This window comes from Mustelus asterias, chromosome 10, assembly GCF_964213995.1.
Source record: "Mustelus asterias chromosome 10, sMusAst1.hap1.1, whole genome shotgun sequence".
In the NCBI taxonomy this organism is placed as follows: Eukaryota; Metazoa; Chordata; class Chondrichthyes; order Carcharhiniformes; family Triakidae; genus Mustelus; species Mustelus asterias.
In genome coordinates this window covers 127,632,904-127,660,021 of record NC_135810.1, presented here as the reverse complement: position 1 = coordinate 127,660,021, position 27,118 = coordinate 127,632,904, and the positions used below count along the sequence as shown (strand labels likewise).

Below are 27,118 nucleotides of genomic sequence, written 5' to 3'. Positions count from 1 at the left end.
CAGGACATCCACATCTGTGAGGGGTGTGTCGAGCTGCGGTTCCTGAGGGACCGTGTTAGGGAGCTGGAACTGCAGCTCGAGGATCTTAGGCTGATGAGGGAGAATGAGGAGGTGATAGACAAGAGCTATCATCAGGTGGTCACACCAGGGCCACGGGAGGAGGCCAAGTGGGTGACGGCCAGGAAGGGTAAGGCTAGGGTGTTTGAGAGCACCCCGGTGGATTTGCCCCTGCACAACAAGTACTCCTGCTTGAGTACTGCTGGGGGGGACAGCCCGCCTGGGGGAAGCAGCAGTGGCCGTGTCTCTGGAGTAGACTCCAGCCCTGTAACTCAGAGGGCTAAGGAAAAGAGGAGGAAGGCGGTATTAATCGGGGACTCAATGGTGAAGGGGACAGACAGGCGTTTCTGCGGAGGTAGGCGGGAGTCTCGCATGGTGGTCTGCCTCCCTGGGGCCGGGATCCAGGATGTCGCTAGTCGCGTCCCGGAAATCCTGAGGTGGGAGGGAGAGGAGCCTGAGGTAGCGGTACATATTGGTACCGCTGATGTGGGTAGGAAGGGAGAAGGGGTCATGAAAAGGGAATACAGGGAATTAGGGAGACAGCTGAGAAAGAGGAAAGCAAAGGTAGTAATCTCAGGATTACTGCCTGTGCCACGGGAAGGTGAGGACAGGAATGGAGTGAGGTGGAGGATGAATGTGTGGCTGAGGGACTGGTGCAGGGGGCAGGGATTCAGGTTCCTGGACCATTGGGACCTCTTTAGGGGCAGGGGTGATCTGTATACAAAAAACGGGTGGAACCTGAATCACAGGGGGACCAATATCCTGGCCGGTAGGTTGGCTAAGGCTACTGGGGAGAATTTAAACTAGATAGGTTGGGGGGAGGGGAGCTAGAAGAGTTGACTAGGATCAAGGAACTAATTGATGGGGGGGAGGATGCAGGGGTAAGGGGAATTACAAAATTAATGGTAGAGGAGAGGGTGCAAGTGAATGAAGGCGGTAATTTAGATAAGGGAGTAGAGGGAGAGGGTGTTCGCGACTCATCAAAGCGGGTCCAGATAAAAGCTGGAATAAGGACACTTTGCCTGAATGCACGAAGCATTCGGAACAAGGTAAATGAGTTGATGGTGCAAATCAGCACAAGTGGGTACGATCTAGTGGCCATTACAGAAACGTGGCTGAAAGGTGACCAGGACTGGGAGATGAATATCCAGGGGTATCAGGCGTTTAGGAAGAATAGACAGGAAGGAAAAGGTGGTGGGGTCGCGCTATTAATAAGAGATAATATCAGGGTAGTACTGAGGGATGACATAGGCTCTGAGGAACAAAACGTGGAATCATTATGGGTAGAGATGAGGAATAGTAGAGGGAGAAAGACACTAGTAGGTGTGGTATATAGGCCCCCAAATAATAATGTTGAGGTAGGGAGGGCTATAAACAAGCAGATAAGGGATGCGTGTAAAAACGGAACGGCAATAATCATGGGGGACTTCAACATGCACATTGACTGGCAGACTCAAGTCGGTAAGGGTGGAATGGAGGAAGAGTTCTTAGAATGCTGTCGGGATAGTTTCCTTGAACAGCATGTTACGGAACCGACGAGGGAACGAGCTATTTTGGATCTGGTATTGTGTAACGAGGTAGGTAGAATTAAGGATCTTATTGTGAAGGACCCTCTTGGGTCTAGTGACCACAATATGGTCGAATTTCTGATTCAGATGGAAGAGGAGAAAGTTTGGTCCCAAACCAGTGTCCTCTGTTTGAACAGAGGGAAATATGATAGGATGAGGGATGAATTGGCTAAGGTAGACTGGGAGAGCAGGCTGGCAGGTAGGATAGCTGAGGAACAGTGGAGGATTTTTAAGGAGATCCTTTTCAGTTCTCAGCAAAAATATATTCCAGCAAAAAACAAGGATTGTAAGAAAAGGGAGAACCAGCCGTGGATAACGAAGGAAATAAAGGAGAGTATTAAAATAAAAACAGCTGCGTACAGAGTGGCCAAAAATAGTGGAGAAACAAGTGATTGGGAAAAATTTAAGAAACAACAAAGAGAGACTAAGAAAGCGATAAAGAAAGGAAGGATAGACTATGAAGCTAGGCTAGCAATTAATATCAAAAATGATAGTAAAAGTTTTTATAAATGTATAAAAAGGAATAGAGTGGCGAGAGTGAATGTTGGACCCTTGGAGGACGAGAGGGGGGAGTTAATAGTGGGAAATGAGGATATGGCTGAGTCTTTAAATAAGTTTTTTGTGTCGGTCTTCACGGTGGAGGACACAAATAGTTTGCCAAATATTAACGATAGAGGGTTGGCAGCAGGAGAAATACTTAATACAATTAATGTTACCAGAGAGGCAGTGCTGGGTAGACTAATGGGACTGAAGGTGGACAAGTCCCCGGGTCCGGATGGAATGCATCCCAGGGTATTGAAAGAAATGTCAGAGGTAATAGTGGATGCGTTAGTGAATATTTATCAAAACTCGTTGCATTCTGGGGTAGTGCCGGTTGATTGGAAAACGGCTAATGTTACGCCGCTGTTTAAAAAAGGAAGGAGACAAAAGGCGGGTAACTATAGGCCGGTCAGCTTAACGTCTGTAGTAGGGAAAATGCTGGAATCCATTATTAAAGAGGAGATAGCAGGGCATCTGGATAGAAATGGTTCGATCAATCAGACGCAGCATGGATTCATGAGGGGAAAGTCGTGCTTGACGAACATGTTGGGGTAAGTGGTACTGATCCACGTCAGATCAGCCATGATCTTATTGAATGGCGGGGCAGGCTCGAGGGGCTAGATGGCCTACTCCTGCTCCTATTTCTTATGTTCTTATGTTCTTTTGGCCCGTCTTGTCTGTGCCGAACCATTTTTTGCCGAGTCCCACTGACCTGCACTTGGACCATATCCCTCCACACCCCTCTCATCCATGAACCCATCCAAGTTTTTCTTAAATGTTAAAAGTGACCCCGCATTTACCACTTTATCCGGCAGCTCATTCCACACTCCCACCACTCTCTGCGTGAAGAAGCCCCCACTAATATTCCCTTTAAACTTTTCTCCTTTCACCCTTAACCCATGCCCTCTGGTTTTTCTCTCCCCTAGCCTCAGCGGAAAAAGCCTGCTTGCATTCACTCTATCTATACCCATCAAAATCTTATACACCTCTATCAAATCTCCCCTTAATCTTCTACGCTCCAGGGAATAAAGTCCCAACCTATTCAATCTCTCTCTGTAACTCAGCTTCTCAAGTCCCGGCAACATCCTTGTGAACCTTCTCTGCACTCTTTCAACCTTATTTACATCCTTCCTGTAACTAGGTGACCAAAACTGTACACAATACTCCAAATGTGGCCTCACCAATGCCTTATATAACCTTACCATAACACTCCAACTTTTATACTCGATACTCCGATTTATAAAGGCCAATGTACCAAAGGCACTCTTTACGACCCTATCCACCTGTGACGTCACTTTTAGGGAAATCTGTACCTGTATTCCCAGGTCCCTCTGTTCAACTGCACTCTTCAGAGTCCTACCATTTACCCTGTACGTTCTTCTTTGGTTTGTCCTTCCAATGTGCAATATCTCACACTTGTCTGCGTTAAATTCCATTTGCCATTTTTCAGCCCATTTTTCTAGTTGGTCCAAATCCCTCTGCAAGCTTTGAAAACCTTCCTCACTTTCCACTACACCTCCAATCTTTGTATCATCAGCAAACTTGCTGATCCAATTTACCACATTATCATCCAGATCATTGATATCGATGACAAACAACAATCATAGAATCATAGAAACCCTATGGCACAGAAAGAGGCCATTCGGCCCATCGAGTCTGCACCAACCACAATCCCACCCAGGCCCTACCCCCATATATTTATCCACTAATCCCTCTAACCTACGCATCTCAGGACACTAAGGGCAATTTTTTAGCATGGCCAATCAACCTAACCCGCACATCTTTGGACTGTGGGAGGAAACCAGAGCACCCGGAGGAAACCCACGCAGACACGAGGAGAATGTGCAAACTCCACACAGACAGTGACCCAAGCCGGGAATCGAACCCAGGTCCCTGGAGCTGTGAAGCAGCAGTGCTAACCACTGTGCTACCGTGCCGCCCAATGGACCCAACACCGATCCCTGTGGCACACCACTAGTCACAGGCCTCCACTCAGAGAAGCAATCCTCCACAACCACTCTCTGGCTTCTTCCATTGAGCCAGTGTCTAATCCAATTTACTACCTCCCCATGTATACCTAGCGACTGAACCTTCCTAACTAACCTCCCATGAGGGACCTTGTCAAAGGCCTTGCTGAAATCCAGGTAGACAACATCCACCGCCTTCCCGTCGAAGATTGAGGGGAGATTTGATAGAGGTGTATAAGATTTTGATGGGTATCGATAGAGTGAATGCAAGCAGGCTTTTTCCGCTGAGGCGAGGGGAGAAAAAAACCAGAGGGCATGGGTTAAGGGTGAAAGGAGAAAAGTTTAAAGGGAATATTAGGGGGGGCTTCTTCACGCAGAGAGTGGTGGGAGTGTGGAATGAGCTGCCGGATAAAGTGGTAAATGCGGGCTCACTTTTAACATTTAAGAAAAACTTGGATGGGTTCATGGATGAGAGGGGTGTGGAGGGATATGGTCCAAGTGCAGGTCAGTGGGACTAGGCATAAAATGGTTCGGCACAGACAAGAAGGGCCAAAAGGCCTGTTTCTGAGCTGTAATTTTCTATGGTTCTGTGGTTCTAGGAGGAGAGAGATTGAAGGGTGCAGGAGGAGAGAGATTGGAGGGTGCAGGAGGAGATAGATTGGAGGATGCATGTACACAAATTGTAGAATTTGGCAGAATGAGTCTGATAGTATCCTTGATAAAGAGACACATCAAGTACACAGGAAGGAAGCTATACTGAAGCTTGATAAAATACTGGCTTGGCCTCACCTGCAGTGTTATGTCTAATTCTGGGCACAACACTTCAGGAAGGATGTGATGGATGCCGAGATGATTTACTGGAACAGTGCCAGTCAGTGACTTCAGTTAATGTTGAGAGGCTGAATAAGTAGCTGCTGTTCTGAAAGCAGGAAATTACAGAGAGAATTAACACAGACGGTTAAGATTGTGGGAAAGTTTGTAGATTAAAAAATACTTTCCACCCACCAATGGGAACAGTTTCTCCCTATCCACTCTGTCCAGACACCTCGTAATTTTGAGCGTCTCTTCACATCTCCTCCCATCTTCTCTTCTCAGGAGAGAACAGTCTCAACCTCTCCAAACTATCCACACAACTGCAGTTCAACTTAGATTATATAGAACCAGAGGATAGAATCATAGAATTTCTACAGTGCGGAAAGAGGCCATTCAGCCCATCGAGTCTGCACTGACTCTCCAAAGGAGCATCCCACCCAGACCCTTAATAAGAAAACCCTTGTAGGGGATTGACAAATACTGGTGCAGGGGGCAGGGATTCAGGTTCCTGGACCATTGGGACCTCTTTAGGGGCAGGGGTGATCTGTATACAAAAAACGGGTGGAACCTGAATCACAGGGGGACCAATATCCTGGCCGGTAGGTTGGCTAAGGCTACTGGGGAGAATTTAAACTAGATAGGTTGGGGGGAGGGGAGCTAGAAGAGTTGACTAGGATCAAGGAACTAATTGATGGGGGGGAGGATGCAGGGGTAAGGGGAATTACAAAATTAATGGTAGAGGAGAGGGTGCAAGTGAATGAAGGCGGTAATTTAGATAAGGGAGTAGAGGGAGAGGGTGTTCGCGACTCATCAAAGCGGGTCCAGATAAAAGCTGGAATAAGGACACTTTGCCTGAATGCACGAAGCATTCGGAACAAGGTAAATGAGTTGATGGTGCAAATCAGCACAAGTGGGTACGATCTAGTGGCCATTACAGAAACGTGGCTGAAAGGTGACCAGGACTGGGAGATGAATATCCAGGGGTATCAGGCGTTTAGGAAGAATAGACAGGAAGGAAAAGGTGGTGGGGTCGCGCTATTAATAAGAGATAATATCAGGGTAGTACTGAGGGATGACATAGGCTCTGAGGAACAAAACGTGGAATCATTATGGGTAGAGATGAGGAATAGTAGAGGGAGAAAGACACTAGTAGGTGTGGTATATAGGCCCCCAAATAATAATGTTGAGGTAGGGAGGGCTATAAACAAGCAGATAAGGGATGCGTGTAAAAACGGAACAGCAATAATCATGGGGGACTTCAACATGCACATTGACTGGCAGACTCAAGTCGGTAAGGGTGGAATGGAGGAAGAGTTCTTAGAATGCTGTCGGGATAGTTTCCTTGAACAGCATGTTACGGAACCGACGAGGGAACGAGCTATTTTGGATCTGGTATTGTGTAACGAGGTAGGTAGAATTAAGGATCTTATTGTGAAGGACCCTCTTGGGTCTAGTGACCACAATATGGTCGAATTTCTGATTCAGATGGAAGAGGAGAAAGTTTGGTCCCAAACCAGTGTCCTCTGTTTGAACAGAGGGAAATATGATAAGATGAGGGATGAATTGGCTAAGGTAGACTGGGAGAGCAGGCTGGCAGGTAGGATAGCTGAGGAACAGTGGAGGATTTTTAAGGAGATCCTTTTCAGTTCTCAGCAAAAATATATTCCAGCAAAAAACAAGGATTGTAAGAAAAGGGAGAACCAGCCGTGGATAACGAAGGAAATAAAGGAGAGTATTAAAATAAAAACAGCTGCGTACAGAGTGGCCAAAAATAGTGGAGAAACAAGTGATTGGGAAAAATTTAAGAAACAACAAAGAGAGACTAAGAAAGCCATAAAGAAAGGAAGGATAGACTATGAAGCTAGGCTAGCAATTAATATCAAAAATGATAGTAAAAGTTTTTATAAATATATAAAAAGGAATAGAGTGGCTAGAGTGAATGTTGGACCCTTGGAGGACGAGAGGGGGGAGTTAATAATGGGAAATGAGGATATGGCTGAGTCTTTAAATAAGTTTTTTGTGTCGGTCTTCACGGTGGAGGACACAAATAGTTTGCCAAATATTAACGATAGAGGGTTGGCAGCAGGAGAAATACTTAATACAATTAATGTTACCAGAGAGGCAGTGCTGGGTAGACTAATGGGACTGAAGGTGGACAAGTCCCCGGGTCCGGATGGAATGCATCCCAGGGTATTGAAAGAAATGTCAGAGGTAATAGTGGATGCGTTAGTGATTATTTATCAAAACTCGTTGCATTCTGGGGTAGTGCCGGTTGATTGGAAAACGGCTAATGGTACGCCGCTGTTTAAAAAAGGAAGGAGACAAAAGGCGGGTAACTATAGGCCGGTCAGCTTAACGTCTGTAGTAGGGAAATTGCTGGAATCCATTATTAAAGAGGAGATAGCAGGGCATCTGGATAGAAATGGTTCGATCAATCAGATGCAGCATGGATTCATGAGGGGAAAGTCGTGCTTGACGAACATGTTGGATTTTTATGAAGATGTGACTAGGGCGGTTGATGGAGGAGAACCGGTGGATGCGGTGTTTTTGGATTTCCAAAAGGCGTTTGATAAGGTGCCCCATAAAAGGCTGCTGAGGAAGATTAGGGCACACGGAGTTGGGGGTAGTGTGTTAAAGTGGATTGGGGACTGGCTATCCGACAGGAAGCAAAGAGTCGGAATAAATGGGTGTTTTTCCGGTTGGAGGAAGGTAACTAGTGGCGTGCCGCAGGGATCGGTACTCGGGCCGCAACTGTTTACCATTTATATAGATGATCTGGAGGAGGGGACGGAGTGTAGGGTAACGAAGTTTGCAGACGACACAAAGATAAGTGGAAAAGTGAATCGTGTGGAGGACGGAGAAGATCTGCAGAGAGATTTGGACAGGCTGAGTGAGTGGGCGAGGATATGGCAAATGGAGTATAACGTTGATAAATGCGAGGTTATACACTTTGGAGGAAATAATAACAAATGGGATTACTATCTCAATGGAAACAAATTAAAACATGCTACCGTGCAAAGGGACCTGGGGGTCCTTGTGCATGAGACGCAAAAGCCCAGTCTGCAGGTACAACAGGTGATCAAGAAGGCAAATGGGATGTTGGCCTATATCGCGAGGGGGATAGAATATAAAAGCAGGGATGTCTTGATGCACCTGTACAGGGCATTGGTGAGGCCGCAGCTGGAATACTGTGTGCAGTATTGGTCCCCTTATATGAGGAAGGATATATTGGCATTGGAGGGAGTGCAGAGAAGGTTCACCAGGTTGATACCGGAGATGAGGGGTTTGGATTATGAGGAGAGGCTGAGGAGATTGGGTTTGTACTCGTTGGAGTTTAGAAGGATGAGGGGGGATCTTATGGAGACTTATAAGATAATGCGGGGGCTGGATAGGGTGGAGGCGGAGAGATTCTTTCCACTTAGTAAGGAAGTTAAAACTAGAGGACACAGCCTCAAAATAAAGGGGGGTCGGTTTAAGACAGAGTTGAGGAGGAACTTCTTCTCCCAGAGGGTGGTGAATCTCTGGAATTCTCTGCCCACTGAGGTGGTGGAGGCTACCTCGCTGAATATGTTTAAAGCGCGGATGGATGGATTCCTGATCGGTAAGGGAATTAAGGGTTATGGGGATCAGGCGGGTAAGTGGTACTGATCCACGTCAGATCAGCCATGATCTTATTGAATGGCGGGGCAGGCTCGAGGGGCTAGATGGCCTACTCCTGCTCCTATTTCTTATGTTCTTATGACTGTAACACTACATTCTGCACTCTCTCATTTCCTTCTCTATGAAAGGTATGCTTATCTGTATAATGCACAAGAAACAATACTTTTCACTGCATGCTAATACATGTGACAAAATTAAATCAAATCAAATCAAATCAAATCAAGGTGCTGCAGGAACAATTGTTTGAGCCGAGGTGTGTTGGTTCAGACCTGAGGAAGTCTCGGTGTTTATCCACGTTACAGTGTTTTGAACTGATTGCCTTGTTTTTTTCTTGAATGGCAGGTCATTCCGATTCAGTCTCCTACACCATTTCCTCTGGAGATCCCAACGGCTACTTTGCGATTGGTGTTAGCTCAGGCATGATCAGGACAAGCATCCCCCTGGACCACGAATCTGATCCTGTTGTGATTCTGGATGTCCAAGCCTGCAGTGGGTCACCTCCTGCTTACAGTAGCACAAAAGTCAAGGTCACAATCTCTGACATCAATGATAACACACCAACGTTCCCCACATCCTCTGAGTCCATTCTCGTCCCAGAGAACACAGAGATTGGCTCCATCATCTATACAGTCAATGCAGAGGATCGGGATAGTGGAGCCAATGGTCAGGTACAGTTTGACATTGTTTCGAATGCAGAGAGAACGTTCAGCATTGACCGATCGTCAGGAAAGCTCCGTGTGATTGGATCTCTGAGCTATGAACTGACCCCACGTTATGACCTGAAGATTGTGGCCAAAGACAATGGAGCTCCACCTCTCAGCTCCACCTTCACGATGCTGATTCACGTTCAGGATGAGAGCGACAATGCCCCAATCTTCGACACTCTGACCTATAGAGTCGAGGTCAAGGAAGGGACGCCTGTTAACACCCGGTTTCTCCAGGTCCGTGCTCTGAGTCAGGACAGAGACACCCACGTCACTTACCATCTCCGTTCTGATGGAGACTCTGCCAACTTTGGAATTGTGTCTGAGAGTGGCTGGTTGTATGTGAAAAGCGCCCTGGACCGTGAAAACAAAGACCTCTTCAGTCTGACAGTCGTGGCTTCGAGTAATGAGGGTGACCAGAAAAAAACGGGGACCACCATGGTGAGGGTGTGTGTCACTGATGAGAATGACAATGCACCGAAACTCAGCGAGAACCGCTATTTCTTCACAGTCCAAGAAAACACCCCACCCACATCGACCATTGGACGTATCCTAGCAACAGATCGAGATCATGGGATCAACAGCAAATTGACCTACAGATTGTTCCCAGCTCATACCAGTTTCCAAATCAACTCACTGACAGGTAATCAACATCAACTCACTTAGACAATGCCACCCTCCTAAACAATGGCTTAGTCAGCCCAGTATTCAACAACAAGACACTGTACAGTGAGGGCAATTAATCAGACACAGCACATCCGCATTAGCGAGAGAGAGGAGAAATCAGCTAGGGTTCCTCCTCCTGATCACTGTCCAGTGATCCCTAGATTAAAGAGAGAGAGAGAGAGAGAGGGGGGAAATCAGCCAGGGTTCCTGCTCTTGATCATTGTCCAGTGATCCCTGGGTTAGAGGGGGGGGGGGAAATCAGCCAGGTTCCTGCTCCTGATCACTGTCCAATGTTCCCTGGGTTAGAGAGAGCGAGAGGGGAAATCAGCCAGTGTTCCTGCTCCTGATCACTGTCCAAATATGATATCAGGAATGTTGGTGACCACAGGGTTCAGTGAGATGGAGGGACTGAAGGAAATCAGTATTGGTAGAGAAATGGTGTTGGGGAAATTGATGGGATTGAAGGCGGATAAATCCCCAGGACCTGATAATCTTTATCCCAGAGTACTTAAGGAAGTGGCACTAGAAACAGTGGATGCATTGGTGGTCATCTTCCAGGATTCTATAGACTCTGGAACAGTCCCTGCAGATTGGAGGGGAGCGAATGTCACTCCAATATTCAAAAAGGGAGGTAGAGAGAAAACAGGGAATTAGAGACCAGTCAGCCTAACGTCGGTATTGGGGAAAATTCGAGAATCCATCATCAAAGATTCCAGATCACTGGAATTTAGAAGAATAAGAGGGGTTAAAATTCTGACAGGGCTGGGCAGACTGAATGCTGGGATGTTGTTTCCTCTGGCGTGGAGGGGGGGAGGGGGGGGGTGGTGGTGGTCTAGAACAAGTGGTCATAGCCTCAGGATACAGGATGGGTCACTCAGGACTGAGATGAGGGAGAACTTCTTTATTCAGAGGGTGGTGAACCTGTGGAATTCTCTACCACAGAAAGCTGTGGAGGCCGGGTCACTGAATAAATTTAATGTATTTAATGTCTGGACGGGGAGGAATTTGTAAAATGCGTACAGGAGGGTTCTTTGGAACAGTATGTAGACAGCCCAGCTGGAGAGGGGGCTATACTGGACCTCGTACTGGGAAATGAGCCCGGTCAGGTCGTCAAAGTTTCGGTAGGGGAACATGTGGCAAATAGTGACCACAACTCTGTTAACTTTAGGATAGTAATGGACAAGGACGAGTGTTGTCCTAAGGGTAGGGTGCTAAATTGGGGGAAGGCTAACTATAGCCGGATTAAGCAGGAATTGGTGGCCGTTGATTGGGAGAGGCTGTTTGGGGGTAAGTCCACGTCTGGCATGTGGGAGTCTTTTAAGGAACAGTTGATAAGGCTGCAGGACAGGCATGTGCCTGTAAAAAGGAAGGATAGGAAAGGTAGGATTCGAGAGCCGTGGATAACCAGGGAAATTGAGGATCTGATCAAAAAGAAAAGAGAGGTGTACGTTAGGTCCAGGCAACTGAAAACAGATGGAGCTCTGGAGGAATACAGAGAGAGTAGGAAAGAACTCAAATGGAGAGTTAGAAGGGCAAAAAGAGGTCACGAAATGTTCTTGGCAGACAGGATTAAGGAGAATCCTAAGGTATTTTATTCATATGTTAGGAACAAAAGAGTTGTCAGGGAAAAAGACGGACCTCTCAGGGACAAAGTCCTCTTTATATATTAACGATCTAGATGACGGGACTGGGAGCATTCTGGCCAAGTTTGCCGATGATACAAAGATAGGTGGAGGGGCAGGTAGTATTGAGGAGGTGGGGAGGCTGCAGAAAGATTTAGACAGTTTAGGAGAGTGGTCCAAGAAGTGGCTGATGAAATTCAACGTGGGCAAGTGCGAGGTTGTACACTTTGGAAAAAAGAATAGAGGCATGGACTATTTTCTAAACGGTGACAAAATTCATAATGCTAAAGTGCAAAGGGACTTGGGAGTCCTAGTCCAGGATTCTCTAAAGGTAAACTTGCAGGTTGAGTCCGTAATTAAGAAAGCAAATGTAATGTTGTCATTTATCTCAAGAGGCTTGGAATACAAAAGCAGGGATGTACTTCTGAGGCTTTATAAAGCACTGGTTAGGCCCCATTTGGAGTACTGTGAGCAATTTTGGGCCCCACACCTCAGGAAGGACATACTGGCACTGGAGCGGGTCCAGCGGAGATTCACACGGATGATCCCAGGAATGGTAGGCCTGACATACGATGAACGTCTGAGGATCGTGGGATTATATTCATTGGAGTTTAGGAGGTTGAGGGGAGATCTGATAGAAACTTACAAGATAATGAACGGCTTAGATAGGATGGACGTAGGGAAGTTGTTTCCATTAACAGGGGAGACTAGGACGCGGGGGCACAGCCTTAGAATAAAAGGGAGTCACTTTAGAACAGAGATGAGGAGAAATTTCTTCAGCCAGAGAGTGGTGGGTCTGTGGAATTCATTGCCACAGAGGGCTGTGGAGGCCGAGACGTTGAGCGTCTTCAAGACAGAAATTGATAAATTCTTGATTTCTCGAGGAATTAAGGGCTATGGGGAGAGAGCGGGTAAATGGAGTTGAAATCAACCATGATTGAATGGTGGAGTGGACTCGATGGGCCGAATGGCCTTACTTCCGCTCCTATGTCTTATGGTCTTATGGTCTTATGGAATTATGCTTAGAACCCAAGGGAATAGGGGAGATCCTAAATGAATACTTTGCATCGGTATTCACAAAGGAGAGGGACTTGTTGACTGGGAGTGTCTCAGAGGGAGGTGTTGACCCGTTAGAGAGAATCTCCATTACAAGGGAGGAAGTGTGAGGTTTTTTAGGTAACATTAAAACTGACAAATCCCCAGGGCCTGATGGCATCTATCCTAGACTGCTCAGGGAGACAAGAGATGTAATTGCTGGGCCTCTGACGGAAATCTTTGTTTCTTCATTGGACACAGGTGAGGTCCCTGAGGATTGGAGGATAGCGAATGTGGTACCGTTATTTAAGAAGGGTAGTAGGGTAATTATAGGCCAGTGAGCTTGACGTCCGTGGTAGGGAAGTTGTTGGAGAGGATTCTGAGAGACAGGATGTATGCGCATTTAGAACGGAACAATCTCATTAGTGACAGCATGGTTTTGTAAGAGGGAGGTTGTGTCTTACAAGTTTGGTGGAGTTTTTTGAGGAAGTGACAAAAACGGTTGACGAAGGAAGGGCCGTGGATGTCGTCTATATGGATTTCAGTAAGGCATTTGACAAAGTCCCTCATGGCAGGTTGGTTAAGAAGGTTAAGGCTCATGGGATACAAGGAGAGGTGGCTAGATGGGTAGAAAACTGGCTTGGCCACAGGAGACAGAGGGTAGCAGTCGAAGGGTCTTTTTCTGGCAGGAGGTCTGTGACCAGTGGTGTTCCGCTGGGCTCGGTACTGGGACCTCTGCTATTTGTGATACATATAAATGATTTGGAAGAAGGTGTAACTGGTGTTATCAGCAAGTTTGCGGATGACACGAAGATGGCCGGACTTGCGGATAGCGATGAACATTGTCGGACAATATAGCAGGATATAGATAGGCTGGAAATTTGGGCGGAGAAATGGCAGATGGAATTTAATCCGGATAAATGCGAAGTGATGCATTTTGGAAGAACTAATGTAGGGGGGAGTTATACAATAAATGGCAGAGCCATCAAGAGTATAGAAACACAGAGGGACCTAGGTGCGCAAGTCCACAAATCCTTGAAGGTGGCAGCACAGTTGGAGAAGGTGGTGAAGAAGGCATATGGTGTAGAAACATAGAAAACCACAGCACAAAAACAGGCCCTTCGGCCCCACAAGTTATGCCGAACATAACCCTACCTCTTAGGCCTACCTATAACCCTCTATCCTATTAAGTCCCATGGAGTCTCTTAAAAGACCCTATTGAGTTTGCCTCCACCACCACTGACGGCAGCCGATTCCACTCGCCCACCACCCTCTGTGTGAAAAACTTCCCCCTCACATTTCCCCTGTACCTACCCCCCAGCACCTTAAACCTGTGTCCTCGCGTAGCAGCCATTTCCACCCTGGGAAAAAGCCTCTGAGAGTCCACCCGATCTATGCCTCTCAACATCTTATATACCTCTATTAGGTCTCCTCTCATCCTACGTCTCTCCAAGGAGAAAAGACCGAGCTCCCTCAGCCTATCCGCATAAGGCATGCCACTCAATCCAGGCAACATCCTTGTAAATCTCCTCTGCACCCTTTCAATCTTTTCCACATCCTTCCTGTAATGAGGCGACCAGAACTGAGCACAGTACTCCAAGTGGGGTCTGACAAGGGTCTTATATAGCTGCATCATTACCCCCGGACTCCTAAACTCAATCCCTCGATTGATAAAGGCCAGCACGCCATACGCCTTCTTAACCACCTCCTCCACCTGCGGGGCCGATTTTAGAGTCCTATGGACCCGGACCCCAAGGTCCTTCTGATCCTCTACCGTATTAAGAGTCTTTCCCTTTATATTGTACTCCTTCATCCCATTTGACCTGCCAAAATGGACCACTACGCATTTATCTGGGTTGAAGTCCATCTGCCACTTCTCCGCCCAGTCTTGCATCCTATCTATGTCCCTCTGTAACTTCTGACATCCCTCCAGACTATCCACAACCCCACCAACCTTCGTGTCGTCGGCAAACGTACCAACCCATCCCTCCACTTCCTCATCCAGGTCATTTATGAAAATGACAAACAGCAAGGGTCCCAGAACAGATCCCTGGGACACATCACTGGTGACCGACCTCCATTTCGAAAAAGACCCATCTATACACACTCTCTGCCTCCTTTGGGCAAGCCAGTTCTGGATCCACAGGGCAGCAGCCCCTTGGATCCCATGCCCTCTCACTTTTTCTAGAAGCCTTGCATGGGGGACCTTATCGAACGCCTTGCTAAAATCCATATAAACCACATCTACCGCTTTCCCTTCGTCAATGTGTTTAGTTACGTTTTCGAAGAACTCCACCAGGCTCGTAAGGCATGATCTGCCTTTGACAAAGCCATGCTGAGTATTCTTGAGCATACTAAACCTCTCTAAATGCTCATAAATCCTGTCCCTCAGGATCTTCTCCATCAGCTTACCAACCACTGAGGTTAGACTCACCGGTCGGTAATTTCCTGGGCTATCCCTATTCCCCTTCTTGAAAATAGGAACCAGATCCGCAATCCTCCAAACCTCCGGCACCTCTCCCGCCTCCATCGACAATGCAAAGATCATCGCCAGAGGCTCTGCAATCTCTTCCCTCGTCTCCCACAGTAACCTGGGGTACATCCCATCCGGACTCGGCGACTTATCTATCTTGATGCCATTCAAAGATTCCAGCACAACCTCTTTGTTAAAGTTCACATACTCAATCTTTTCAGTCCACCGCAAGCCCACAGTACATCCACCCATGTCCTTCTCCTCTGTGAAAACCGAGGCAAAATACTCATTAAGCACCTCTGCCATTTCTACTGGTTCCGTACAGACTTTCCCGCCTTCACCTTTTATAGGCCCTATTCCGTCACGTCTCATCCTTTTACTCTTCACATATTTATAGACTGCCTTAGGGTTTTCCTTAATCCTACCTGCCAGGGCCTTCTCGTGACCCCTTCTGGCTCTCCTAATTTCCTTCTTTAGTCCCTTCCTACAAGCCGTATGCTTGCCTTTATAGGACGGGGTATAGAGTATAAAAGCTGGAGTCTGATGTTGCAGCTGTATAGAACGCTGGTTAGGCATCATTTGGAGTACTGCGTCCAGTTCTGGTCGCCGCACTACCAGAAGGACGTGGAGGCTTTAGAGAGAGTGCAGAGAAGGTTTACCAGGATGTTGCCTGGTATGGAGGGTCTTAGCTATGAGGAGAGATTGGGTAAACTGGGCTTGTTCTCCCTGGAAAGACGGAGAATGAGGGGAGACCTAATAGAGGTGTACAAAATTATGAAGGGTACAGATAGGGTGAACAGTGGGAAGCTTTTTCCCAGGTCGGAGGTGACGATCACGAGGGGTCACGGGCTCAAGGTGAGAGGGGCGAGGTATGACTCAGATATCAGAGGGACATTTATTACACAGAGAGTGGTGGGGGCCTGGAATGTGCTGCCAAGTAGGGTGATGGAGGGAGACACGCTGGCATCTTTTAAGACCTACCTGGATAGTCACATGAGCAGTCTGGGAATGGAGGGATACAAACGAATGGTCTAGTTGGACCAAGGAGCGGCACAGGCTTGGAGGGCCGAAGGGCCTGTTTCCTGTGCTATACTGTTCTTTGTTCTTTGTATTTAGATGATGTACCTTTCTTTGAAGAGGTGACAAAGATAATTGATGAGGGAAGGTTGTGGATGTAGTTTATATGGACTTTAGTAAGGCGTTTGACAAGGTCCCACTGGGACAAAACTAAAATCCCATGGGATTTGGGGTGGGCTGGCTAGATGGATACAGAACTGGCTGGGTTATAGAAGGCAGAGAGTAGCGGTGGAATGGTGTTTTTCAGAATGGGGATCTGTAGCTAGTGGTGTTCCGCAGGGATCAGCGCTGGGACCTCTGTTGTTTGTCGTATATATAAATGATCTGGAGGAAAATGTGGGGGGTCTGAATAGTAACTTTTCGGATGACACAAAGATTGGTGGAGTTGCTGATAGTGCCGGGGATTGTCAGAGGATACAACAGGATAGAGATAGACTGGAGACTTGGGCACGGAAATGGCAGATGGAGTTTAATCCGGACAAATGTGAGGTGATGCATTTTGGAGGATCAAATTTAGGTGTGAATTATACTGTAAATGGCAGAACCCTGCGGAACATTAACATACAGAGGGATCTGGGCGTGCAGATCCACAGTTCCCTAAAAATGGCAACACAGGTGGCCAAGGTGATTAAGAAGGCATACGGCATGCTTGCCTTCATTAGCCAGGGCATTGAGTACAAGAGTTGGGAAATCATGTTGCAGCTATATAAAACCTGGGTTAGGCTGCATTTGGAGTATTGTGTGCAGTTCTGGTCACCACACTACCAGAAGGATGTGGAAGCTTTGGAGAGAGTGCAAAGAAGGTTCACCAGGATGTTGCCTGGTCTCGAGGGTGTTGGCTATGAGGAGAGGTTGAATAAACTAGGATTGTTTTCACTGGAAAGATGGAGGCTGAGGGGAGACCTGATAGAGGTCTACAAAATTATGAGAGACACAGACAGGATGGATAGTCAGAGGCTTTTTCCCAGGGTGGAAGTGTCAATTACAAGGGGGCACAGGTTCAAGGTAAGAGGGGGAAAGTTTAAGGGAGATGTGTGGGGGAAGTTTTTCACGCAGAGAGTGGTGGGTGCCTGGAACGCGCTGCCAGAGGAGGTGGTGGAAGCAGGCACATTAACAACATTTAAGAGGCATCTGGATGGGTACATGAACAGGGAGGGAATAGAGGGATACGGACCGAGTAAGGGCAGAAGGTGTTTTTGAGTCTAGTTGGTACATCATGATCGGCACAGGCTAGGAGGGGCGAAGGGCCTGTTCCTGCGCAGTACTTTTCTTTGTTACAGAGTCTTAGAGGTTTACAGCATGGAAACAGGCCCTTCGGCCCAACTTGTCCATGCCGCCCAGTTTTTGCCATTAAGCTAGTCCCAATTGCCCGCATTTGGCCCATATCCTCTATACACATCTTACCCATGTAACTATCTAAACCGGAGCACCCAGAGGAAACCCACACAGACATGGGGAGAATGTGCAGACTCCACACAGACAGTTACCCAAGCTGGGAATCAAACCCGGGCCCCTGGCATTGTGATGCAGCAGTGCTAACCACTGCGCCACCCAATGTTCTTTGTTTTTGTTTGTTCTATGAAGGAAATAGGGTAATTCCAAAACTCTTGAGATGTCAAGGTTTCTGGAAAGAGTGCGGAGGATGGTGTTGTTACGGAGGATCATCCATCAACAAGCTGAATGGTGGAGCCAGCTGGAAGCCGAGTTGCTGACTGCTGCCCCTATTTTCTCAGTTTCTACTTTGCTGCTCACATCTCATCAGCAAATTTAACGATACATTTGCTCCCTTTATCCAAGTCGTCAATATAAATTGTAAATCGTTACGCCTCGAGAACCCATTCTGTGTGGCATTCCACAAGCAACAACTAACCCAAATATTGTTTCAAATTAATTCATGGGACATTGGCATTGCTGGCTGGGCAAGCAGTGCAGTACACCCACAGTGCGGTTAGGGACAGAGTTCCAGGTTTTTATGCACATACAAAATAGGAGAAGAAGTAGGCCATTCGGCCCTTTGAACCTGTTCCGCCGTTTGATAAGATCATTGCTGATCTGTTTGTATTCCAAGGGTGGTTCATGTTGTTCCGTTGTTTAAAAAAGGTTCCAAAAGAAATCCGGGAAATTATCGGCCAGTAAGTTTGACGTCGGTGGTGGGCAAGTTATTGGAAGGTGTGATAAGGGATAGGATCTACAAATATTTGTATCGACAGGGACTTATTAGGGAGAGTCAACATGGCTTTGTGCGTGGTAGGTCATGTTTGACCAATCGATTAGAGTTTTTCGAGGAGGTTACCAGGAAAGTGGATGAAGGGAAGGCGGTGGATGTTGTCTACCTGGATTTCAGCAAGGCCTTTGACAAGGTCCCTCATGGGAGGTTAGTTAGGAAGGTTCAGTCGCTAGGTATACATAGGGAGGTAGTAAATTGGATAAGACACTGGCTCAATGGAAGAAACCAGAGAGTGGTTGTGGAGGATTGCTTCTCTGAGTGGAGGCCTGTGACTAGTGGTGTGCCGCAGGGATCGGTGTTGGGTCCATTGTTGTTTGTCATCTAGATCAATGATCTGGATGATAATGTGGTCAATTGGATCAGCAAGTTTGCTGATGATACAAAGATTGGAGGTGTAGTGGACAGTGAGGAAGGTTTTCAAAGCTTGCAGAGGGATTTGGACCAACTAGAAAAATGGGCTGAAAAATGGCAAATGGAATTTACAGATTTCCACTCCATCTGACGAAGGAGCAGTGCTCCGAAAGCTTATGGTATTTGCTACCAAATAAACCTGTTGGACTTTAACCTGGTGTTGTGAGACTTCTTACTGTGTTCACCCCAGTCCAACGCCGGCATCTCCACAAAATGGAATTTAACGCAGACAAGTGTGAGATATTGCACATTGGAAGGACAAACCAAAGTAGAACGTACAGGGTAAATGGTAGGACTCTGAAGAGTGCAGTTGAACAGAGGGATCTGGGAATACAGGTACAGAGTTCCCTAAAAGTGACGTCACAGGTGGATAGGGTCGTAAAGTGTGCCTTTGGCACATTGGCCTTTATAAATCGGAGTATCGAGTACAAAAGTTGGAGTGTTATGGTAAGGTTATATAAGGCATTGGTGAGGCCAAATTTGGAGTATTGTGTACAGTTTTGGTCACCTAGTTACAGGAAGGATGTAAATAAGGTTGAAAGAGTGCAGAGAAGGTTCACAAGGATGTTGCCGGGACTTGAGAAGCTGAGTTACAGAGAGAGATTGAATAGGTTGGGACTTTATTCCCTGGAGCGTAGAAGATTGAGGGGAGATTTGATAGAGGTGTATAAGATATTGATGGGTATAGATAGAGTGAATGCAAGCAGGCTTTTTCCGCTGAGGCGAGGGGAGAAAAAAACCAGAGGGCATGGGTTAAGGGTGAAAGGAGAAAAGTTTAAAGGGAATATTAGTGGGGGCTTCTTTACGCAGAGAGTGGTGGGAGTGTGGAATGAGCTGCCGGATAAAGTGGTAAATGCGGGGTCACTTTTAACATTTAAGAAAAACTTGGGTGGGTTCATGGATGAGAGGGGTGTGGAGGGATATGGTCCAAGTGCAGGTCAGTGGGACTAGGCAAAAAATGGTTCAGCACAGACAAGAAGGGCCAAAAGGCCTGTTTCTGAGCTGTAATTTTCTATGGTTCTATGGTTCTAAGTCCTCCATTGCCATTTACCCCCGATAAGCTATCATTCCCTAACCGATTAAGATTAATGATCCAGCAAGAGTGAAGGAACAGTGGTATATTTCCAAGTCAGGATGGTGAGTGACTTGGAGGGGAACTTCCAAGTGGTGGTGTTCCCAGCTATCTGCTGCCCTTGTACTTCTAGATGGTGGTGGTTATGGTTTTGGAAGTTGCTAAGGAACTTTGGTAAGTTGCTGCAGTGAATTTTATAGGTGGTACACACGGCTTCCACTGTATGTCGGTGATGGAGGGAGTGACTGTTCGTGGAAGGGGCAGCAATTAAACGGGTTGCTCGATGGTGTTGGGCTTCTTGAGCATTCCATCACACTCCTGACTTGTGCCTTGTAGATGGTGGACAGGCTTTGGGGAGTCAGGATGGTGAGTGACTTGCCACAGGATTCCTAGTCTCTGATCTGCTCTGGTAGCTGCAGTATTTATATGGCTCGTCCAGTTCAGTTTCTGGTCAATGGTAAACCCAGGATGTTGACAGTGGGGGTTTCAGCGATGGTAATGCCATTGAATGTCGAGGGGAGATGGTTGGATTCTCTCTTGTTTGAGATGGTCATTACCTCAAATATCTTTTCATTTTGTTTCCAGGTGAGATCAGCTCGAGGGTGACCTTTGACCGAGAAATCCAGGCCAGTCACCAGATTACAGTTCTGGTTCAAGATGGCGGCACTCCTCCACGCACGGTCACCGGATCCGTCTATGTGATGGTGTTGGATGAGAACGATAATTCTCCGACCTTCACCAACATGCCTGTGGGAAAGGAGCTTGTTGTTCAGGTAAGGGCAACCCCGAGGTCACAGGTTTCATCCTGTATGGTCAGAAGTCAGGTATCAGGTCAAAGACAGCGCTAACTCTCAGCGCTCCCAGTTTTATTTGTTGTGTACACGGCATTATAACCATCCAATCGCAACAAGGGGAGGGGGAGGAGCGCCAGTTTTGGGTTTGTGTTGGGTGGCGTGTGTTGAGCTATCCTGGAGTGAAATGAATTCAATGTCAGACATTTGAGGAGTCCCAGTTTCCCAGTGCGAACGTCAAGAGAGCCACAATGAATCAATAAAAGAGTTTGAGTTGCGCAGGAGGAGCTTAAAAAAGTTGTGTCAACACTTTCAAAACTCCCGTCATTGTTGGCAAAGTTGAAGCAAAGTAAACATTCAGATTCAAATGTACACAGCCTCCAAATCCTCCCTGTCCAATGGGTTTGGACAGTTAATGAGGACAGCTGGAAGCAAAGAAACACCCTGAGAACACTTGTGTGTAACTGAAGCTGCAGTTAGCCCATCCCAGTTATAAATAACTGTCTGCTCCTTAACCTGAGAATCCCAGAGAAATTAATTCAATTTTAATACAAAATATAGTTTGCTTTCTTTATTTACAAATATTTAAATCTCTCAATTCACCAAATAAATATTGGATTTTAAATTCAGCTAACTCTTCAAATATTTTCAGTTCGTTTTTTTCAAACGATTGGCTTGATCCAAACTTGCCAGTTTGTGTCATGTGGGATCAGATTTGTGTGACTGTGAGGCAAAGAACAAAGAACAGTACAGCACAGGAACAGGCCCTTCAGCCCCTCCAATCCTGCGCCGATCATGATGTCAGCCGAAACTAAAACCATATGCACTTATGGAGTCCGTATCCTTCCATTCCCATCCTATTCATGTATTCGTCTAGTTGCCCTTTAAATGCCACTATTGTACCTGCTCCCACCCCCTCCCCGGGCAGCGCGTTCCAGATATCCACCACCCTCTGTGTAAAAAAACGTGCCTCACACATCTCCTCTAAACTTTTTCTCACGCACCTTAAACCTCTGTCCCCGAGTACTTGACTTTTCTACCCTAGGAAAGAGCAGATGACTATCCACTCTGTCCATGCCACTCATAATCTTGTCATCCTCTATCAGGTCACCACTCAACCTCCGTCGTTCCAGTGAGAACAAACCGAGTTTATCCAACCTCTCCTCATAGCAAATACCGTCCAGACCAGGCAACATCCTGGTAAACCTCTTCTGTACCATCTCCAAAGCCTCCACATCCTTCTGGTAGTGTGGCGACCAGAATTGTACACAATATTCTAAATGAGGCCTAACTAAGGTTCTGTACAGCTGCAGCATGACCTGCCAATTTTTATACTCAATGCCCCGACCAATGAAGGCAAGCATGCCGTATGCCTTCTTGACTACCTTAGCGGCACGGTAGCACAGTGGTGGGCGGCACAGTAGCACAGTGGTTAGCACTGCTGCTTCACAGCTCCAGGGACCTGGGTTCGATTCCCGGCTCGGGTCACTGTCTGTGTGGAGTTTGCACATTCTCCTCGTGTCTGCGTGGGTTTCCTCTGGGTGCTCCGGTTTCCTCCCACAGTCCAAAGATGTGCGGGTTAGATTGATTGGCCATGCTAAAATTGCCCCTTAGTGTCCTGAGATTTGTAGGTTAGAGGGATTAACAGGTAAAATATGTAGTGATATGGGGGTAGGGCCTGGGTGGGATTGTGGTCGGTGCAGACTCGATGGGCCGAATGGCCTCTTTCTGCACTGTAGGGTTCTATGATTCTATGATTCTTATCCACCTGTGTTGCCACTTTCAGTGATCGGTGGACATGTACGCCCAGATCTCTCTGCCTGTCAACACTCCTAAGGGTTCTACCATTTACTGCATAATTCCTACATGCATTGGACCTTCCAAAATGCATTATCTCACACTTGTCCGGATTAAACTCCATCTGCCATTTCTCCGCCCAAGTCTCCAACCGGTCTACATCTTGCTGTATCCTCTGACAATCCTCTTCACTATCCACAACTCCACCAATTTTTGTGTCGTCTGCGAACTTACTAATCAGACCAGCTACATTTTCCTCCAAATCATTTATATATACTATGAACAAAGGTCCCAGAACTGATCCCTGTGGAACACCGCTAGTCACAGCCTTACATTCAGAAAAGCACCGCTCTCCTGCTACCCTCTGTCTTTTATAGCGAAGCCAGTTCTGTATCCATCGTGCCAGCTCTCCTCTGACCCTGTGTGACTTCACCTTTCATACCAGTCTATCATGAGGTACCTTGTCAAAGAATTTACTGAAGTCCATGTATCCAACATCCACTGCCTTTCCCTCATCTATCATCTTCGTCACTTCCTCGAGAAACTCGATCAAGTTAGTGAGGCACGACCTCTCCTTCACAAAACCATGCTATCACTAATAAGTCCATTTGTTTCCAAATGTGTGGAAACCCTGTCCCTCAGAATCTTTTCCAATAATTTCCCTACCACTGATGCAAGATTCACCGGCCTATAATTTCCTGGATTATCCCTGCTGCCCTTCTTAAACAATGGAACAACATTGGCTATCCTCCAATCCTCTGGAACTTCACCTGTAACCAGTGAGGATACAAAGATTTCTGTCAAGGCCCCAGCAATTTCTGCCCTTGCCTCCCTCAGTATTCTGGGGTAGATCCCATCAGGCCCTGGGGACTTATCTACTTTAATGCTGTCTAAGACACCCAACACCATCTCCTTTTTGATATCAACATGACCCAGAATATCTACACATCCTACCCTCAGCTCCTCATCCACCAAGTCCCTCGCTTTGGTGAATACTGAGGCAAAGTATTCATTTAGTATCCTCTGGTTCTATGCATAGATTCCCTCCACTATCCTAGAGTGAACCACCCCTTTCCCTGACTATCTTCTTACTCTTTACATAAGTATAAAATGCCTTAGGATTTTCCTTAATCCTGCTTGCCAAGGACTTTTCATGACCCCTTTTAGCCCTCCTAACTCCTTCCTTAAGTTCCTTCCAGACAGAGGGGGGATTTTCCAGCTGCACTCACCCCCAGGCTAGGAATTCCCTCCCAACGTCAACAAATCTTTGCATGGTCCACCCACTCCCACTACAATTCCCATGGCAGACAGGACGGGAAAATTCCACCCAGAGTGTGAGACAGACTGGTGTGAGGCAGTGTGAGTGAGATAGATGAGAGTGAGTGGGACGGCACGGTGGCACAGTGGTAAGCACTGCTGCCTGCCTCACAGCCCCAGGGACCTGGGTTCAATTCCGGCCATGGGTCACTGTCTGTGTGGAGTCTGCACATTCTCCCCATGTCTGTGTGGGTTTTCTCCGCGTACTCCGGTTTCCTCACACAGTTCAAAGATGTGTGGGTTACGTTGATTGGCCATGCTAAATTGACTCTTGTGGCAGGGGGGATTAACAGGGTAAATATATGGGGTTATGGGAAGAGGGCCTGGGTGGGATTGTGGTTGGTGCAGACTCGATGGTCCGAATAGCCTCCTTCTGCACAGGGATTCTATGATTCTATGAGTGCAAATGTGAGGCAGTGTGTGTGTGAATATGCAACAGAGTATGTGAGACAGAACAAGAGTAAGTGTGAGTGAGACAGAGAGTATGAGACAGAGTGTGAGCTGGGGGAGGGAGGAAGTGTTATTTATTTATTATTGTCTCAAGTTGGCTTACATTAACACGGCAATTAAGCTACTGCGAAAATCCCCTAGTCGCTACACTCCGGCGCCTGTTCGGGTAACACTGAGGGAGAATTTAGCATGGCCAATGCACCAAACCAACACGTCTTTCAGACTGTGGGAGGAAACCGGAGCACCCGGAGGAAACCCACGCCGACATGGGGAGAATATGCAAACTCCACACAGACAGTGGCCCATGGCTGGAATTGAACCCGGGTCCCTGGCGCTGTGAGGCAGTAGTGCTAACCACTGTGCCACCGTGCCGCTCAAAATCACGAAAAGTGTGTCAGATAGTGTGAGGGTGTGAGTGTGAGATTAAATCCACTGTGCAATTGGCCTTAGTGTCCTGTGAGTGCCAGCTTCCACTCTCAAGATCACTTTCCAAACCCACATGTGGTAAATTCACATTTCAGTTTAACTCAGTTAAAATGTCAGTTTTGTGCAGTAACTTTTCATTAATCTTTTGTCAAAATCTCTTTTGTCTGTTTGGAGAATGTTGTTCAGATGCTTCTTATTTTCACTCAGAGTCCGACTGTTTTGTCTGTTCTTTCAGCTGTTTGTGACCCTGTTTCTCCCAGTCCCATTTCAAACCCGTTCTTTTTAACTCTGAATCGTGTCAATCATTTCCTCTCTCTGAAGTTTCAGAGATCACCCGAATCCTTCCGTCTTTTGCACAGTTTCTGTACTCTCTCAGTCCAATTCTCAGTGGAGTTTGAATGGTTCTTGGCAAACTGTTCATTTGCCTTTCTTCCAACGATGGAATCTTGTGTAGTATCACCAGCAAACATTGTTAAACCAGCGTCTGTGGTCATTGGCAATGGTGTGGAGATGCCGGCGTTGGACTGGGGTAAACGCAGTAAGAAGTTTAACAACACCAGGTTAAAGTCCAGCAGGTTTATTTGGTAGCAAAAGCCACACAAGCTTTCGGAGCCTTAAGCTCCTTCTTCAGGTGAGTGGGAATTCTGTTCACAAACAGTTTAGAAGGATGAGGGGGGATCTTATGGAGACTTATAAGATAATGCGGGGGCTGGATAGGGTGGAGGCGGAGAGATTCTTTCCACTTAGTAAGGAAGTTAAAACTAGAGGACACAGCCTCAAAATAAAGGGGGGTCGGTTTAAGACAGAGTTGAGGAGGAACTTCTTCTCCCAGAGGGTGGTGAATCTCTGGAATTCTCTGCCCACTGAGGTGGTGGAGGCTACCTCGCTGAATATGTTTAAAGCGCGGATGGATGGATTCCTGATCGGTAAGGGAATTAAGGGTTATGGGGATCAGGCGGGTAAGTGGTACTGATCCACGTCAGATCAGCCATGATCTTATTGAATGGCGGGGCAGGCTCGAGGGGCTAGATGGCCTACTCCTGCTCCTATTTCTTATGTTCTTATGTTCTAACAGGGCATATAAAGACACAAACTCAATTTACATGAATAATGGTTGGAATGCGAATACTTACAGCGAATCAAGTCTTTAAGATACAAACAATGTGAGTGGAGAGAGCATCAAGAAAGGCTAAAAAGATGTGTATTGTCTCCAGACAAGACAGCCAGTGAAACTCTGCAGGTCCAGGCAAGCTGTGGGGATTACAGATAGTGTGACATGAACCCAATATCCCAGTTGAGGCCATCCTCATGTGTGCGGGACTTGGCTATCAGTTTCTGCTCAGCGACTCTGCGCTGTCGTGTGTCGTGAAGGCCGCCTTGGAGAACGCTTACCCGAATATCAGAGGCGGAATGCCCGTGACTGCTGAACTGCTCCCCAACAGGAAGAGAACAGTCTTGCCTCGTGATTATCGAGCAGTGTTCATTCATCCGTTGTCGCAGTGTCGGCATGGTTTCCCCAATGTACCATGCCTCGGGACATCCTTTCCTGCAGCATATCAGGTAGACAACGTTGGCCGAGTTGCAAGAGTATGTACCGTGTACCTGGTGGATGGTGTTCTCACGTGAGATGATGGCATCTGTGTCGATGATCCGGCACATCTTGCAGAGGTTGCTGTGGCAGCGTTGTGTGGTGTCGTGGTCACTGTTCTCCTGAAGGTTGGGTAGTTTGCTGCGGACAATGGTCTGTTTGAGGTTGTGCGGTTGTTTGAAGGCAAGAAGTGGGGGTGTGGGGATGGCCTTGGTGAGATGTTCGTCTTCATCAATGACATGTTGAAGGCTCCAGAGGAGATGCTGTAGCTTCTCCGCTCCGGGGAAGTACTGGACGACGAAGGGTACTCTGTCCACTGTGTCCCGTGTTTGTCTTCTGAGGAGGTCGGTGCGGTTTTTCGCTGTGGCGCGTCGGAACTGTTGATCAATGAGTCTAGCACCATATCCTGTTCTTATGAGGGCATCTTTCAGCGTCTGGAGGTGTCTGTTGCGATCCTCCTCATCTGAGCAGATCCTGTGTATGCGGAGGGCTTGTCCGTAGGGGATGGTTTCTTTAATGTGTATCGGGTGGAAGCTGGAGAAGTGGAGCATTGTGAGGTTATCCGTGGGCTTGCGGTACAGTGAGGTGCTGAGGTGACCGTCCTTAATGGAGATGCGTGTGTCCAAGAATGCAACCGATTCCGGAGAGTAGTCCATGGTGAGTCTGATGGTGGGATGGAACTTGTTGATGTCATCATATAGTTGTTTCAGTGATTGTTCACCATGAGTCCAAAGGAAGAAAATGTCATCGATGTATCTAGTGTATAGCATCGGTTGAAGGTCCCGTGCGGTGAAGAAGTCTTGTTCGAACCTGTGCATGAAGATATTAGCATATTGAGGTCCCCATGGCTGTTCCGT

At 47.1% G+C, this 27,118-nt stretch overlaps 1 protein-coding gene across 1 annotated transcript in view; it reads left to right on the top strand.

The window, feature by feature from the left end:
* The window catches only part of LOC144499967 (protocadherin-16-like), a 502,287-nt gene that overhangs the window by 320,714 nt on the left and 154,455 nt on the right, over positions 1 to 27,118 (top strand). The window contains exons 6-7 of the mRNA XM_078222709.1: positions 8,948 to 9,952; positions 20,478 to 20,665. Of these exons, the coding sequence (XP_078078835.1) occupies positions 8,948 to 9,952; positions 20,478 to 20,665 (1,193 nt within the window). The remainder of the gene's footprint in view (positions 1 to 8,947; positions 9,953 to 20,477; positions 20,666 to 27,118) is intronic.